Raw genomic sequence first — 17,303 nt, 5'->3', positions numbered from 1 at the left:
TCATGAATTTCTTTGAACATGTACCAAATTATACCTATAGTAAACACAACATCAAAAGAATCCAGCAGCATTTCAGTTTTCGGTTCCGCTGCATGGAGCATTTGACCTTTGTACTGGTACAGATAGTAATAAATTAGCCTCTTCAGCACCAAAAAAAAAAAAAGTGCAAGAAAATATGGCCTGCTGTCTCCAACGTGTAGGCATGTTCGCATGAACTTATCAATCGGCTTATCAGCTAGAGTCTGCAGTATTTTTCTCTCACAACAAATCAGTCGGCTTTAAGGCCAGTGATGATAGCTGGGCTGTACATCTTATCTTGTCGCATGACAAATGACAATGATCAAGGGAGCATATAGTTGATGGCATCTTCCACAGTACCATCACTGTACACATTCCTTCTCCAGAATATAGTTGATGGCATCTTCAACGGTATCAACAAACCTGAAAGGCAAACGCAACTTCTATCAGAACAGCAAGCAAATTATGATGATAAATCCACGATAATGGATAACCAATGTTTCCGTTTTCATCCTAGATATTTCATCACAACAGATCGATAGTGTTGAGTCAGCAAATTTCAGTTAAGCAGGAAACCTGCTATGAGAGCATCCACGAGAATCACAATCCAAGTAACATAAATAACGAATTAAAAAAAAATAGCTGCCAGTGAAACATGAATACGCTAACAAAAAATGAAGTAGGTAATTGTTTTCTTATAAGAAAAAGAAAGGCACCCAAATTGTAAGCCCACACCTATCACCAGATGAACCAGGTTAGTTCCTATATTTTCTGGCGTTGTGGTGTGAAAGGACTCGCAATATAAGTTACACAGACATTTATCGTGCATTACACAAACAAAAACAAAGAGGCACATTTTTGCAGGTCATTACTCATTACTCGAGATTTGACCTCATGCAGATCAAACTCTCTAGCTGTGTGAGCTGCTCTACTACTGAGAACACTAAAAAGGATAATAGAACTGAGACAATGAGGTTCATTATAAGATGGGCAAGTCGCTTATGGTTATTGTTAATTTAAGAATCAAACATCTGTCATGTATACATATATTTTCTTGCCAAACATGTGTTACAAGATAACTTAACAGTCACAGGGTTTTTGGTTATAAGATATACCGCATCTGCAGGAAACTGTGGGTCGTTATCCTTTCCCCTAAAAACACCCGTCCTTGTAAGAACAGATGACCATGGGTGGCCAGCCTGGAAAGTTCAAATTACGCAGGTTAAGTATCTCTTGATAGGAAGCAATGGCCTACTGGCTCATAATTGCTTTCAATTCAATGTAATAGAAGAGCAACATAGAAAAAGAAAAATGTTGAAAGTGGATGGTATGTTATTCAATAGGGTAATCCTGTTTTCCAATGCATCAGGTAGCCTGTTTTTTTGCTGGACTACAAGCTAGCTGTTCAATATATATTGTATAATATGCAATGTTGATCTCATCAAGGAAACGGATATTGAAAGCTGTACAGCATCCTTGTACCATCAACCACTCCATGCAGTGAATATTTTTTTTATATAAATGATAAAATGTATCAAAGACTAACCTTCATAGCTCCATTGATATCCACTTTAGGGTTATCGCCAACCATGTAGATAGTTGAAAACTGACAATCTTTTACTTCCATTGATGTCTGTGAATTAGGATACATACTCATAACAAGTTTTTCAAGTATGTTTGCTGCATTCTTGAACACAAATGGATTAGGTTTCCCATAAGATGTATACTTCAGTGGATGATCATTTATTCTGCAATTCAAGTGAGCAGAAAATGATTAAGCTGGCCACACATCCATGCTTATAAATTTGAAGTACAATATCTCATAAATATAAAAATGGCTTACTGATTGAAGATGCTTTCCAAAGCTATCCTGAAGGCACCCATGCCAAGCCGCTCAGAAGGAAATGCAGCCTGCCATAGGATCTCAAAACTAACTTTCTTCCAGTGCAATGGTTATCTTACTATCATTGAACCTGGATGAAAATAAGAGAAATTGTGGCCTGTAGGGTGTTCACAGTATAGCACCATTGTTGACATATCATCTTACCTGGTATTCAAGATCATCAGCTGCAAAATACAAAGGAGGTTGATTCCCTTTTTCAGTCCCAGGAAGTCCACCAGTAGACAAGATGTCACAGAGTACCTTTCATATGGAAATAAAAAAGAAATCAGATTACTGAACTTATGTAGCCAATCTGAAAAGGAAGTAATCACAATTTCACGTGAACAGATGCACTTAGAGGAAAAGGTGTTTATGGATCACTCATTAAGATAATATGTGAAAATGAAACAAATGCAGCCCAAGAAGGTTTTCGATTAGTGAGGCATGGGCATGAAAGAAGTACCTGTAAATCTCTTCCCCAGTCAACAGGATCACTGACAACAAACACTCCTTTAACTCGCTCTGAATAAACATCATATGATGGGTGCACTTTCGCATCTATGGACAGAACTTTTCTGTAGACACACATGACTCGTGAGGAATTCACACAATAAATTGACCCATGATAGGAACATGAAGAATTACCTAAATCCGTACTCGGACATCACTACTGCAGGCTCTCCTTTTCCAACAACAACAATAAGGCCATCTTCGAAACTGCAGAGTTCAAAAAGGGGTTCCATTCAGGTGCCACAAGTCCATGAAGAAACACGAAATCATTGATGTAGTACTTGAAAGGCACACCGCTTCACCAGCTCTCTGTAAGGAGAATGGCCATGCACAACCTACACGCATCAGAAATTTTTGTAGATGGAAATTTAACATAGCCAATGGTCGAGAAGGTAAAGAAAAGAGATGCGCTAATTTTCTCTCCTTACTATAGGGATTTATTAGTTAGCTTGAAGGCCCATAGCTGTGAAGTAGATAAGCAATGACTCATGAGTACTGCAGAAGTACCTGAGTTGGAGAAATGTTGACTCCTAAAAGTTGGCTTAGCTCAAGGGCCCTTCTATGCTCTGGAACACCCCCTCCTACCAACAAATTGGTAATAATAACCTCAATAAGAAATTCAGCAACACAATTAAAAGTTCCACGCTACATGGTGCCTTTGTACAACCCTTAGCTGTGATTACTGATGGCCATGTAAAAGCTATAACAAAACTTATAATAGGATGACTGTTCACTGTTCATATAACAATTATCCACAGCATTAAAAAGTTGATAATCAACCTTTCCAGAACAAGATTGCCTCTTAGATAGTAACTCAAAGAACAGGTTCCGTTGAATGAAGATAATCCAACATTAGTCAAATAATCAAATGCACCAGTCTAGTAAATGTCATATAATTTGGCAGTCTAGTTAAGAACAATGTCTATCAAAGAACAGGTATCGTCGAACGCATTGCATGATGTACGGTAGAAACTTTTTAGAAATATCCCAAAACAGGGAGCTAGTACGCGACAATGATAGGAAAACAGGGTGTGCAAAATGTACAGTGAATTACTCACCGTTAGTTAAAAACAGAAACGGAATCTTCAGGGTACCTGAAAAGGAACAAATAATGTGATCCATAATCTTTAACCCTAGTAGATGCTATAGGCATAACTTAGCAAATACGAATAGCAACATTAATTACCCTCACAGGTTCGCACTACAGAAATGAGTAAATGACGCAGCCTCAAAATTCAATTTTAAATCCAAATACGATTTAGTAATGGAGTAATACACAAGACACAATGCCTAACTTCGGTCAAAAAAAAAAAAAAATTCGGTCAAAAGACACAATGCCTAACGACTTGGACCCGTTCGACGAAATGCTCAAAAGACACGAATGTGGCAGGCATGGCCAGACATCCGAGTCCACTTCGCCGTTACAAACACAAGAGCCCCTCATGCTGTGTCAAGCCTAGAGCATCTTTCGTCGTGGCACACGGCTAAAAGGCTCGGAAGCCCCTCATGCTGCCCCGCCGTGCTCTAGAAGTCTACAGCTCGTGTGCCCAACGGCCTTCGGCTTCTCAGCGAATGCGAGGCCGTCTGGCTCCGCGCCGTCCGCGGCCTCCAGGCGTCCACTCTGGCTGACGCGTGGGCCACACCTTGTGCAGAACAACACGAGCCAGGGAGAACATGGCGCAGGCGCAGCCGCACTCTTCTTCCAAGGCTCGAGCCCATCGCGTGGCGACAGCCGCATAACCGCATCCTGGCCACCGAGATCCCACGTAACTACCCCGACTGCCCGAGCTCGCCGGCTCCCCGCCACTGACCAGCCAGAGCCAGGAGTAGCCCAGTGCCCGCCGCATGGCCGCGCGCCCACCTCTCGTCATGCCGCGCGCCGCCGCCAGCGCCGGCCCGCTCCCGGCTGCGGCGACCGTGGCCCCGCGCCAGTCCGCGCAGTGTCTCCGCGCGAGGGGGGCTGTCGGCGGCCTCTTCTTCGACCAGCGGACAGCGCGCCCGGTCCGCCACCTCCTCCCTGACGCCAAGTTTGGAGCGATTGGTCGGTACCCCAATCCCCTTTGTCGCTTCGATATCGTCAGTTCGGTTCTCTGAAGAAGTCTCGCGCGCCAACGCTCATTCTCTCGTCACATGCTGTGTTCGACGCGATCTCCAGGGAGCACCGCGGAGGCCGCGCCGACGGAGGGGCTCGTGCAGAAGCTGCAGGGGGTCGAGGTGTTCGACCTGAGCGGCAAGGCGGTGCCCATCGTTGATCTGTGGAAGGAAAGGAAGGCAGTGGTTGCGTTTGCCCGCCATTTCGGGTCGGCTCACCGTTTATCTGGGAATTATTCGTTGATTTATGAGTGACTGCTGTGGCTGATATGTTGGCATGCATGCCTCTGCCTGTTCCGTTTGCAGGTGCGTGCTGTGCCGGAAGAGGGCGGACCTTCTCGCGGCGAAACAGGTTCCATGGCTGATTTCTCGCGCTGTTCTTCTGTAGCCACTTCAGAGTTTGCTGTTTCAATACTTTGCCAGTTGCCGGTGTGCAGTAACAAAATTTGAAATACTTCCCACTTTGCTTAATGCATCAAGGTGCTTTAACAAGTATTCCTTCTAAACTTTCTAGTTGTACGTTGCCTAGTGGTAGTTTGGCAAAGGGCAGTTTTTTGCATGATAGATCTTCTGATGTTGTCAAAGGTGGGGGGAGTTCCTTAATGCCCACCTGATGTTAAATTGATCCCTCAAAAATAGCCTTAGGTCCGAAGAGGAAGGATATAGATAATGAAGGAAATCCCTTTTTGTTTATTTATGTAGTTTGTTAGTTTCCCTCGAATTCAAAGTTGGTTTAAGAACTGCTTTTCCATTTTTGCTATTTATTTTCTCATTTTCTTAGTTTAGTAATATTGATTTCCTATAAACAACTTTAGCAAAGTAACACATTGGTTACAGGATGTGACATATACATGAGGAAAGCTTAAGCCATGTTAGAACCGGCAGGCTTCTCTTTGTTAGTCCCTCTATATTCTGAATTTTGAACTTATTTCTTGGCTTGCCACTAATGTGCAGGATGTCATGCAAGCTGCTGGAGTTGCTCTTGTTTTAATTGGACCAGGTAGTGTTGAACAGGTATGTTTTCATCTGCAATAAAAGAATCTCATTCTATGTTATGTTTTTTAATTTGGTACTAGTTGTGAAATGCAAAATCTATGTGATCAGCAAGAGTGATAAGTGATTAGCCATCTTGCGTGCAATATGTGTTGTTCGGTTCATAAGCAAGTATGCAGTTTCTAGGGCATCTTCAAGAGACCCTCTATATGGCTCTTTATCAAATTTAGAAAACAAACCAAAAAAAATTATGGTCCAATAGACTTTCTAAACCACTCTCCATCTTTTCTGTCCTCCGAAACCACCCTTCTCGCTCTCCACTAATGGAGAGGATATATTGCTCTCTAAATTCAATATTTGGTGGTTCTATCATGCTTTTTTTCAGATAAAAAAAATTATTATAGGCCATTGGAGTATAGAGAACGAAACTTAGAAAGTGTGTTGGAGACAGTAAAGAGAATATTCGTGGGATGCCTCTCCAAATAGAGATAAGGAGATTGAAAGTTTAGAGAGGCTCTTGGACGGGTATCTGTATCTTTATTTACCACAATTGAGATTCCAGTGATGAATGGCGCTTTCTTCTGATGAGAAATTAGTGAGCTTTAGTTTGCTAATTCTGTAAAAATTAATGTTGCCTTCCTTGAGAATATTACTTGAATTACAACTCATGAAGATGAGCTACAGCTTTAAATGAAATTTTCGGGTTGGTAAATATGTTCTATGAACACCATTTCTGTTGTAAATAAACTAGCATGTCAATGATAAATTGCATCTTGTTTTTTCTTGATCCAGGCAAAGGCGTTTTGTGAGCAAACCAAATTCAAAGGAGGTCTGTTACTTGAATAACCTCTACTCCAGGCCTTGTGGCCACCACTTCTTTAACGAGAGTACAAATAATCATGTAATATGTGCTAAGAGGATATACAAATAAATTATGTGCACTTAATATAATAATCAAGGTGGTATCTATGAAGTTATTAAGTTATCCTGTGAGGTTTAGATAACAAACATGTTTCTTCCTGTCTCATGAACATTGATGTCTCTATTTTACAAGTGTGATTTGCAACTCAGAATAATCCATGATACACAAGTGGATGATGTTGCCTTTAGCATGACTTGGTGTGGCCGTATGCAAGTATGTACTCAACTCCTGAAGTAGTACCAGTAGGAATCACGGATCTGGGACTGAAATTTACGTCCAGCAGATAAAGAGTGTCCTACTTCTTGTTTGGAAAAGAAATTAAGTATTGATTTAAGTTAGGGCAAGGCTGTTAAGGCATCACCTAGGCAATAAGGCATACCCAAGTCACCATATGACGCCTTGCTGCCTTAAGAACCTTGATTTGGGCATTTCGTGATAGCTGTCCAATAATAAATAAGCTCAGTAAAAAAAGCACAGCTGGATCCTTTTTCTTTCTTTCTTTTTTACATAAATGTTAAAAATAAATCTTCTCTTGATTTCCTGGAAGGTATTTAAGTGTGTAAATCTGTGATCATGTGTTTTCTGACTAATACTTTTTGCTGCAAAACTTCTACTTCTGTACACTGTATAACAAATCTGGCATTTTACATTACAGAAGTGTATGCAGACCCAACTCACTCATCATATGACGCTCTTGAATTTGCATTCGGGTTGTTCTCTACCTTTACGCCAGCGGTAACTTTTATACTGGACTAAATTTTGCACGCTGTGTAGTTTATGTTCCCCAACATATACATAAACGGTTCTTTCCATCATTTCACAGGCTGGCCTCAAGATAATACAGTTGTACAGGGAAGGATACAGGCAGGACTGGGAATTGTCATTTGAAAAGAACACTAGGACAAAAGGCGGATGGTATTGCATTCTGGTTTTGCCTTTTTGCTTTCTTATAATTCTGAGTTGGCTGTTAGAGCTTTTGCAATTGTCTTTTCTAGCATTGATCTAATGCATATCTCTACTTTAGGTATCAAGGGGGGCTGATTGTTGCAGGTCCGGGTATCGATAACATCTTGTACATCCACAAGGTCAGTGCCTCTCATACGAAATTTTTGTCCCTTCTGTTCTATTTATGTAATATATAATCAATAGGGGGAAACTCCTCCTGTTGTCCTCAAGAAAAAAAAATCATACTATGATACTGAATGAATGCAACTTCTCTTTTCTGGTATCTCTTTTAACAGGACAAAGAAGCCGGAGATGACCCTGACATGGAGGATGTGTTGAGAGCTTGCTGTTCCTGAAAATTAGTGCCCCCACGCCCACACAGTCACTCCATCTCTTATTGTAAAAGTCAGGCTGTAAGTAGCCCTCATCAATCTTCAGGCTTCAGCGATCCTGTTCAGGGTGTATGGGCTTTTTTCATATATGTATACAGCGCGCGGGGAAAGCCAAGCTACGTGTACATATGTATGGTTCTGTATAGAAATTAATAAATTTTGTGGATATCTGTTTGCATGTGCTACTATACTCAGATGTCCGCTGAGTTAATTTTCCATTCAAGTGGACATTGAGCTCGTCTCAACACTTCTTCTCGGTGCTCCACGAGTCAACAATGCATTCGTTTGCCTGTTTGGTGACGACCAGCCTGCTCCCTCCGGGAAAAAAAACTTTTTAAGTTTAACTAGATTTGTAAAAAATATTAGCAATATTTGTATCTCTAAATAAATTTATTATAAAAATATATCTAAAGAATCATCTAATGATACTTGTCGGCCCGTTCGACTGTTCAGTTTTTGGATGATTTCGGATGATTCAATAGTATTCTGTGAGAGAGAATAAGCTGAAATAAGGTGAGAAGTGATCAGCCGAACGGGCTGACTAATTATATCTCATAAATGTTAATATTTTGTTATATATATTTGGTAAAGTTAATGACTTCTGCTGAAGCGAGAATATAGGACGTAGCAGACTCGTTGATGTTCTGTCTCATTGCGTCCGCGAGACTGAGTCAGTTGAGCAAACTGGAAAGGCCCGCAGAGCCCAGAAGCTCTTCGGCCCACTAGCCCAGCCGAGACGCCGCGCCCGACAGGTCCCTCCTCCGGTCCTCCCACTCCCCACCCACAAACCAAATCGCAGCCGCGCTCGAGATCGAGCTCAAGCCCCGCCGCCATCTCCGTCGCGCTCTCCCAAAACCCCGTATTTCCCTCCGCCGCCTTCCGATCTCTCGCTCCTCCCCATGTCGGAGAAAAAGCGCCGTGCCGGGGCGAGCGCGGCCGGCACCGCATCCAGCTCCAAGAAGCCGCGCGCTTCCTCGGCCGCGTCCTACGCCGAGTCCCTCCGCTCGAAGCTCCGCCCCGACGTCTCCATCCTCGCCACCCTCCGCTCCCTCGCCTCTGCCTCCGCTTCCAAATCCAAGGCCGCCGCCAAGTCCCTCGCGGACCACGACCCGTCCGCGGACCCCGCCTCCTCGTACATCGTGGTGGCCGACCAGGACTCCGCCTCCGTCACATCCCGCATCAACCGCCTCGTCCTCGCCGCCGCGCGCAGCATCCTCTCCGGCCGGGGCTTCTCCTTCGCGGTGCCCTCGCGCGCCGCCTCCAACCAGGTCTACCTCCCGGACCTCGACCGCATCGTGCTCGTCCGCCGCGAGTCCGCGCGCCCCTTCGCCAACGTCGCCACCGCGCGCAAGGCCACCATCACGGCGCGTGTCCTCTCCCTCGTCCACGCCGTCCTCGGCAGGGGCATCCACGTCACCAAGCGTGACCTCTTCTACACCGACGTCAAGCTCTTCGGCGACCAGTCCCAGTCTGACGCCGTCCTCGACGACGTCTCCTGCATGCTCGGATGCACCCGGTCCTCGCTCCACGTCGTCGCCTCCGAGAAGGGCGTCGTCGTCGGCCGCCTCGTCTTCGCCGACGACGGGGACCGGATCGACTGCACGCGCATGGGCGTTGGCGGGAAGGCCATTCCGCCCAACGTCGACAGGGTCTCGGGCATCGAGAGCGACGCGCTCTTCATCCTCCTGGTGGAGAAGGACGCTGCATTCATGCGACTTGCCGAGGACAGGTTCTACAACCGCTTCCCCTGCATCATTCTGACGGCCAAGGGGCAGCCAGATGTCGCCACTCGGCTGTTCCTGCGGCGGCTCAAGGTTGAGCTGAAGCTGCCAGTGCTCGCGCTGGTGGACTCCGATCCATACGGGCTCAAGATCTTGTCAGTGTACATGTGTGGTTCGAAGAACATGTCGTATGACAGTGCCAATCTGACGACGCCGGACATTAAGTGGCTCGGTGTCCGGCCGAGCGACCTGGACAAGTATAGGGTGCCTGAGCAGTGCCGTCTCCCCATGACCGATCACGATATCAAGGTGGGGAAAGAGCTGCTCGAGGAGGACTTTGTGAAGCAGAATGAGGGCTGGGTGAAGGAGCTGGAGACGATGCTGCGCACCAAGCAAAAGGCTGAGATACAGGCCCTCAGTTCCTTCGGCTTCCAGTACCTCACCGAGGTCTACCTGCCTCTCAAGTTGCAGGAGCAGGATTGGATTTGAGAACTCTTCCGATGCTAGGTACGAGATCTTTGGTCTTTTCCGTGTACCTTTGTTCATTGCTGGGCAGTAATTGAAATGGATGAGTACTTGATACCGTCTTGAACTTATTATTGCATTTCACGAAATACACAACACTCCCCGTGAGTAAATTAGCAAGATAGAGATTCAGATTGTTCAGTCATATCAGTTAACTAAGATTGTTATTATACCTGATATTGTGTTTGTACATGCAGATATCAGTAATTTCCTTAGCCAAGATCATACCTTCCGCTCAGTATTTTCAAGGACCAAATTGGCATGAGTGAAGACTTTGCTATCTAGTTAATCACATGTATATTTGAACACCAGCTGTTGTGTTATTTATTTCTGCAGGAGAACTGTTTCGTGGAAAACATGATATGTACTGGAATTTGATACATAACAAAGGTGGTTTAGATCGGTCGGGCCTCTTATCTCGTCGAACTTTAGCTGTTTTGTGTCCTATTTCTGTATGGTTTGTTACTTCCGTGTTTACATGGAAATGGGATAGCCCGGTTTGAATGAAACTGTACTGGAAATTGATATATCACAGTATGAAAGTCCATGCTTGATGTCTTTAGAAACGTGACAATTAAATTCACAAAACAGAAGTCTGAATGTACTGGACAACAGTCGAGACTCCATTGCCTGCCAACAAGTACCTTTTTCAAGTCGTGTCGTGTGCCTGGAATACCAGGAGCAGTAACCTGTTTTCATATGTACATCCAATCCTGGAATAACTGTGCTAATTTACTGGTATACTAAATGGACCCAAAAGGTAGTTGGGAAATGTCACTCTGCAATCCTCACGGCTTTCTTCTTCAACCAATGGTTCAGTGAGTTGATAGGGATTTTTATCATTCCCTGTGGTCTCCTAGTAAATTCTTTGGATATTTGCTCTAAATTACTTCTAGATTTAGTTGGTGCTTTGGGTTTTGATGAAACAGGAGGGCGGCTTCCAGGTCCAATCAAAACTTCAAGACCCAGATCAGCCGTCAAAACAGTAACTATTGCCTGCACGACGTCAACCATATTAGTTTCAGCTTCAGTTCTTGATGTCTTCTCATGACCTGTGATGATAACCACATCATCCTGGACCACTCTTCCTGATCAATGTTTCGGCATTGAGGTATCAAAATAGAGGCTTAGCGTCTATTTTTTTATTGTAAAACGAAAGGAAGTGACAGCCCAACATTACCTAGGAGGTATTGCTCTTTGATCTTCCGAAGAACAGAGAGAACAGCAATTCGAGCTTCAACCTGCAGAATACATGGTATTAGGGTAAGCACCCAAAAAAAAAAAAATCAATGGTTTCTGTAAATCACAAATCATTCAAAATCAGTCATCATGTTCATGTGGCAGATCATTGGCATATCATAACTTGAACTGGTTGGATTTCAGTTACCTTTGAAAGGCCACGAACATCGACAATTTGGTTCTGATCAGTATCTTTTTGCAAGACTGTTACGACTTTCTCAAGAAACAGGTTGAACGATTCTTTCCTCTTAGGTTGAAGATCCAAATTGTAAAAATCTTGATTATCACTGCGAGTAGACAGAACTCCTTCACACCATTCCACTATTAATTCCTTGAGATAATAGTCATTTGCCTGATACCTGGAATGGGAAATTAGGCTGTCAGTATGTTTCCTACAATGGAATAGTGGAATTAGAAGCAATAGACACCTAGGCATGAGATAACAACTAAAGCTTCAGTGGATTACATCCTCTGCTGATACCTGTTTGTTGTCAAAATAATTGTAGCTTGGAGCACTTCTAGTTTTCCATTATTTATGGTGTATTCCATGAATTTTACACTGTAACATTTATATCAGATAAACCTTGGTTCTTCATTTAATGCAATCATGAATTACTGTCAAAGTGGTAATCTTATAGTATGGAAAGAGTAGAGCTGTCGAGGAAAAAGCACTTGTACGGACTTCAAAAGTATCAAAGAAACAGCATATTATCGTTCTAGTCACATACCCTGCTTTCCTCATTTCCTGATATATTGCTAAACACTGCTGGACCTCCTGTAGTGATCCATAATTGCTGCGTGCCGCCAGGAGAGTTTTGTAGGTCACCTGAAAATGAACTACTATGTCAAATACAATTTACACCGATGGAATTTTTGCAGGTTGACGTAGAGCAAACCATTCGACTATGCCATGTGTCATATCATAATGTCTAACATCAACAAGCAGCAGAGGATATCCAACTAATCAACCAAAATAACTTGACACCAATAAATTATGCATGCATCCGAAGCATTTACCAGTCAGCAATAGGCACAAGCTACTCTCGATGAAATTAACAATACATTAATATACAATATAAAGCCTAAGCTTTCATATGAACCTTAAATGCTGCCAGGTGCCAAATAGCTCATGGGGCAAACAATAAATGTTACATCAGGAAGCATCAAATCTTATAGTTAAGGAAAAGCAAAGCATCAAAGCTTTGCACCTAAATTTTAGATAAAACTCACCAAATTGGGCTTCAGTTGGTGTGTTTTCATTTCTTCAAACAAGTGCAGTGCTAACTTCAAATCTTTGTTTTCAACACATGCCTGGAGGACATTGTAGCAAAAGCTTACTGGCAGACCATAAGTCTATAAATAAAAAGAAGTGCCCATTAACCAAGTAAAAGGTGTTGTCCAGTGACCAACCTTAATAGCAACAGTATATGCAGAGACATTAAGTCTCATCCCAACTCGCTGCATTCTCCTTAGTGCCTATGTCAAAAAGAAAAGGATAGCAATAATTAATTTATTATTTATTGGGGAAAACCAAAAACCATAACAATCCACATTAAGAAATAAGTAAGTGTTATGTTTATCCAGATGAAAAAAATCACATGGACATTGTCAACAGTGTAAGGGCAGTACTGAAAAATGGAAAGGCATGCCACATAGATAGGAGCATCTTCTGACTTCTGCAACTGTGATACTGAGAAAGTGAATTGCCATGGAATGCAAATCAAGGATCATTTGCAGCCAGAACTCCACAGGCTAAGTGGATCCATAAAATAATTCAGTATCTATTCCGCCATCTATTGAATCTATTAGTTCTTTGATTCTTTGTCCACAAGAGGTATATCAAGTTTTATAAAATGGAATACTTCAACAGGATACAAACAAGGAAGGCATATTTAGTTGACACAAAAGTTGATATAAGGCCAAATGTCATAGCAGACTATATTGTGCAAAAGATATCAAACATAAAACTTTGAAGCGTGAAACCTGAACAGCTCCATCCCTATTTTGAGAAGTTCCATAAATATCCATGAGTATAGACCAGCTGATAAGATCAGGACAAAGGCCATTCCGCCTCATTTCGTTCATTACAGACTTTGCACGTTCTGCATTAGTACCACAAGCCTTCATCAAGATGTTATAGGTTGTGACTGTTGGCCTGAATGGAACCACCAATATAGTACTGCCATTACTAGGATACTCTTTACAGAATGTAAAGCCACCATCAAGACCTCTCTTCTGTTCAGGGGATAGAGATATCTTGATACCAGACTCCTTCCAACTGTAGAACAAGCGGAAAGCTCTATCGTATTGGCATGACTTGACACAAGCAGTAAGGATAATATTGAAGCATGGGGCTGTAGGTTGGCAGCCATCCCTTATCATTTCTTCAAGGATCTCTATTGCACGATCGACCAGACCAGAATTTGCATAACCATTGATTAACGATGACCATGTTACTAGGTTAAGAAGAATCCCATTCACTTGCATATCCTCTTTGATGTTGGAAGCCATCTTCCACATTTTTGCATCTGCAAACACCTGGAATTTAAAGAGAAAAGAATTCTGGAAACCATAAAAAGCTATAATGCATGGACAACAACAAGAGCCCCCACACCTTCATCATTGTACTATATGTGAAAACATCTAGCTTTAAAAGGCCATTATGTTCCTTTTTCTTCATTTCTTCATAAATTTCTTGAGCCAAGTTGAATTCTCTGGCATTGCAGCATGTCTTCAAAAGAATATTATATGAAGTCAAATCAGGAGGGATACCGAGATTCTGCAAAAACACAAAATGGTGTAAACAGTAGCTTATGGTCACTGTGCGACTGTGCTGTGCATAAGATTATAGAACATATTCAGTCACAAATGAAGGAAAAGTAAATCAAAGGAACAACCAAACACACAGTGTAAATATGTTTTACTACAATTAAAAACAACATGAACAAGCATGGAATAGCAAACAGAAATTGGGCAGAACATAGCAAATTAGAAGAACTAGTTACAATAGGCTGACACAAAAAAGGCAAAATGTGATGCAACAGAATCAATTTGCATGAAGCTAAAACAACCTACCTATGAACAGCAACAATAAGGTAGAAGATGCATTACTTGCATATGCTTGTAGACTGAAAAGTTGTAGCTCAAGCTATGGGCATTAACATTCATTAGGCTGTTGAAGACGTAGGTATTTGGAGTAATCTTATCAGCAAGCAGCCCCTGCATATGATTCACATGTATGATATATGAGTGAAGTCTGGAACCGCCTGAGTATTAGAGCACCTGTCTACAGCAGGTGAACAGAAGGTAGCTTAGTTGGATAAAATTTGCGTATTCCTCTTTCCTCTTAGAGAGAGAGAGAACTTTAATGAATAAGGGGTTTAATTCGATTTTTCATAATTGGCAATGACTACAAAGCTATCCCTTTTAGAGACACCTTATTTAACTTTAAATATACGAAACTCTCTAAACTTAGGGAACCTATTTCTAATTCAATGAATATATCTACAAATGTAAAGAAGCAAACTCAGCTAACAATTAAATTAACTGTAGTCAATGAGGGATATCAAGTACCTCAAATATAATTCGAGCCTGTACAGCAGAGCCACAATGGCCACATATATCTATTATACTTCGGCATGCAAACATATTGATGCCTCCAAGCTGGTCCTTAAGGGCTCCAAAGACCATTAAAGCATTTTTCAACTCCTTTCTTTTTCCAAAAGCTTCCATGGTATTGCAGAGTAAAAGTTGGGAATTAGGAAATATGCGTGCATACCTACATGTCAAAAAACAATGCATTGCAGGTATCAAGATTGATGGAAAGAGTATGAAATTTTAACAAATCCCAAGAGTATGATCCAAGGATCAAATCCACGTAGTGCATAAAGCTTAAATCTCCCGCGAGAAACATGCCATGCTAACACTAACATCCTTGAAGTAATCATCATATATTTAGTTGACAGAATTCAAGACATGTTAAATAAAGATGTGATAAGTATGACCACCTTATAGCTATATCTGGGTCACGCTGCTTGACAAATATTTTCAGTACATCCATGGTGTTCACAATGCCTTGAACATAGAATCCATACCCTAAACAAATAATAGATCAAAGCAAAACATTAACAACAATTCAAGATTTAATGAATTGCCATCTAAAGCATGGGTAGGGGAGAATTGATAGCAAAAAAAGGTATTCCCTCCATTCCAAATTATAAGATGTTTTGGCTTTTCTAGATATATTGCTTTTACTATGTATCTAGACATAGTGTACATCTAAGTGCATAGCAAAAGCTATGTATCTAGAAAACCCAAAACGTCTTATAGTTTGGAATGGAGGGAGTACACATGAAGAGTGTTGCCAACTGCACAGGATGTACAGCAATGAAGACTTTCAGCAAACAAAATATAAGAAAATAGTATGTTGGTAAATGCAGACGAATGCACCTCATCAGTAATTATGGCAACGATACATTGTATAATAATCAAATGCAGAATTCCAGAACATAAACAGCACTATATAGCAAGCAAATAGCTGCTAATTATGTTTGTCTGCATGTCCAAGTCATTAAGAATCACAACATGTTTATCCTTAGCAGTAGTGCTGCCAAGTTTTAATAAGTTCTGGAAGAAACTAGAAAGAGAAGGGCGCATGCTTACATTTAAAGCAGGGTTTATGCAATATGTAAATGAAAAAATGACATCCTGCGCAACAAAAATGAGATGTATCGTCTCACCAATTGAACAGGTAACCAGGTAAAAGCCATGAGTCAACTGCTAGCTGATGATGATATTAAACAGATCGATTATCTCGCTGAAATTAGCATCCTGACTGCAGTCTTAATACTGACATGCCAATTCATGCATGAAAACTACTAAACCACCTAAACCATTCAATAAACTAAAAGATTGATGCATCTAGCATGAAAACTACTACTACTGATTAGAAATTTGAGAGATCCACATCCGCCCTGAGGCAAGTCTAAGAACATGGTAAGCAGGTGATCATCAGTGCATAAAGCTACATTAATGAACCAATAGCAATTAATGCACCAACCAAGGTAGGTGAATCAACTAGCTGAAGCATAGACTTCATGCCAACATTATGATATAGGGGGAAAACCCTAACTGCAGCATAGACATGAAGAGATTGGGGGCAATATTACGAGCTAGCGCCTCGACGACCTCCACGAACTCCACCATTCGTCGCTCCTCCAGCAACATCCGGCAGGCGCCGGCGACAGCGTCGGACGCGTCGGCGTCGAGCATCTCGACTGCGGGGACGCGCACGCGCTCGGCGTCTTGGAAGAACTCGAGCACGAAGGGCAGCCCGCGCTCGCGGACAGCGGCGGCGACGCCGCGCGACAGGAGACGGGCGCTGATGCGCGCCGCGAAGGTGGGATCGTCGCCCGCGACTGCGCGGAGGCCCTCGGCGGCGAGGAGGAAGTCGCGGAGACGGCCTGCACCCGCGAGGTTGGATGCGACGCGGGCGTAGTACTTGATGGCGGCAGGGTCGCGGCCGACGCCGACGTCGGAGAGAAGGGGGAGGGCCTTGGCCCTGGGTTTGTGATTGGGATTGGCATTGGGGGTGGGGGTGGGGGGTGGGGGTGGGGGTGGTGTGTTGCGAGCGGCGACGGCGGCGGTGGGAAGGGGACGGTGGCTGCGGGGACGAGGTCATGGCCAAGGCCATGGCGGGGGAGTGGGACTGTGGGAGTGGAGATGGAAGCGACGCGTCTCCAAGCGTGGTGGGTTTGTGGGTGGCGCGGATTTTATTCGTTTGGATATAAAGCTGACTGTGTGGATACTATTTTTAAAAGAATCTACTCAGATTTAAAATAATTTAATTCGAAAGATATCTAGAAATGTTTTTATAGTGGCGATAATAAAAAATCAATCTCTTCTCTGGACCCATGAAAATTATACTAAGTCCCTAAAAAAAACGCTCCCACCGAGAGTCTCCAGACATTATGCAAAAAAAAAATGTACACAAGAAATTATCTTTGTTAAAATCAATGGCTAAAAACGCCCCTCACATGATTCGAACCCAATCCGATGGCCGATAC

General features: G+C 42.7%; 2 protein-coding genes and 1 pseudogene across 2 annotated transcripts; 1 reads left to right on the top strand and 2 right to left on the bottom strand.

Moving 5' to 3' along the window:
• Positions 1 to 279: 279 nt before the first annotated feature.
• On the bottom strand, positions 280 to 4,257 carry LOC136537524 (cardiolipin synthase (CMP-forming) / mitochondrial hydrolase fusion protein-like). The gene is made up of 11 exons (XM_066529466.1): positions 4,222 to 4,257; positions 3,469 to 3,553; positions 2,918 to 2,991; positions 2,705 to 2,745; positions 2,546 to 2,617; positions 2,364 to 2,475; positions 2,066 to 2,161; positions 1,862 to 1,929; positions 1,565 to 1,766; positions 1,134 to 1,217; positions 280 to 458 (listed from the first exon to the last, which is right to left on the bottom strand). The coding sequence occupies exons 1-11, from the start codon at positions 4,255 to 4,257 to the stop codon at positions 381 to 383; spliced, it is 948 nt and encodes a 315-aa protein (XP_066385563.1). The 3' UTR covers positions 280 to 380.
• LOC136535898 (DNA topoisomerase 6 subunit A3-like) lies at positions 4,045 to 10,415 on the top strand. Its single transcript, XM_066528333.1, has 10 exons — positions 4,045 to 4,451; positions 4,566 to 4,710; positions 4,808 to 4,853; positions 5,456 to 5,515; positions 6,287 to 6,323; positions 7,072 to 7,151; positions 7,240 to 7,331; positions 7,441 to 7,524; positions 8,751 to 9,981; positions 10,197 to 10,415. Exons 1-9 carry the CDS (start codon positions 4,256 to 4,258, stop codon positions 9,961 to 9,963), a joined length of 1,953 nt encoding a protein of 650 aa, XP_066384430.1. The 5' UTR covers positions 4,045 to 4,255; the 3' UTR covers positions 9,964 to 9,981; positions 10,197 to 10,415.
• Positions 10,416 to 10,552: 137 nt separating this feature from the next.
• On the bottom strand, positions 10,553 to 17,192 carry LOC136535897 (pentatricopeptide repeat-containing protein At5g02830, chloroplastic-like; annotated as a pseudogene).
• Positions 17,193 to 17,303: the final 111 nt, after the last annotated feature.

The sequence above is a fragment of the Miscanthus floridulus genome, chromosome 2 (genome assembly GCF_019320115.1).
Source record: "Miscanthus floridulus cultivar M001 chromosome 2, ASM1932011v1, whole genome shotgun sequence".
In the NCBI taxonomy this organism is placed as follows: Eukaryota; Viridiplantae; Streptophyta; class Magnoliopsida; order Poales; family Poaceae; genus Miscanthus; species Miscanthus floridulus.
Note: the sequence above shows the minus strand (reverse complement) of the source record. Positions and strands in the feature narration are given on the sequence as shown.

Excerpts from the sequence above, each read along its gene's own strand:
- LOC136535898 (XM_066528333.1), top strand. The coding sequence starts at position 4,256 with ATGGCCGCGCGCCCACCTCTCGTCATGCCGCGCGCCGCCGCCAGCGCC. Across the intron at positions 4,711-4,807 it reads GCGTTTGCCCGCCATTTCGG|GTGCGTGCTGTGCCGGAAGA; the intron begins GTCGGCTCACCG and ends TTCCGTTTGCAG. Across the intron at positions 5,516-6,286 it reads GACCAGGTAGTGTTGAACAG|GCAAAGGCGTTTTGTGAGCA; the intron begins GTATGTTTTCAT and ends TTCTTGATCCAG.
- LOC136537524 (XM_066529466.1), bottom strand. The coding sequence starts at position 4,257 with ATGCGGCGGGCACTGGGCTACTCCTGGCTCTGGCTG. Across the intron at positions 2,992-3,468 it reads GTTTCTGTTTTTAACTAACG|GAGGGGGTGTTCCAGAGCAT; the intron begins GTGAGTAATTCA and ends ATTTGTTGGTAG. Across the intron at positions 459-1,133 it reads CACAGTTTCCTGCAGATGCG|TTGCGTTTGCCTTTCAGGTT; the intron begins GTATATCTTATA and ends TTCTGATAGAAG.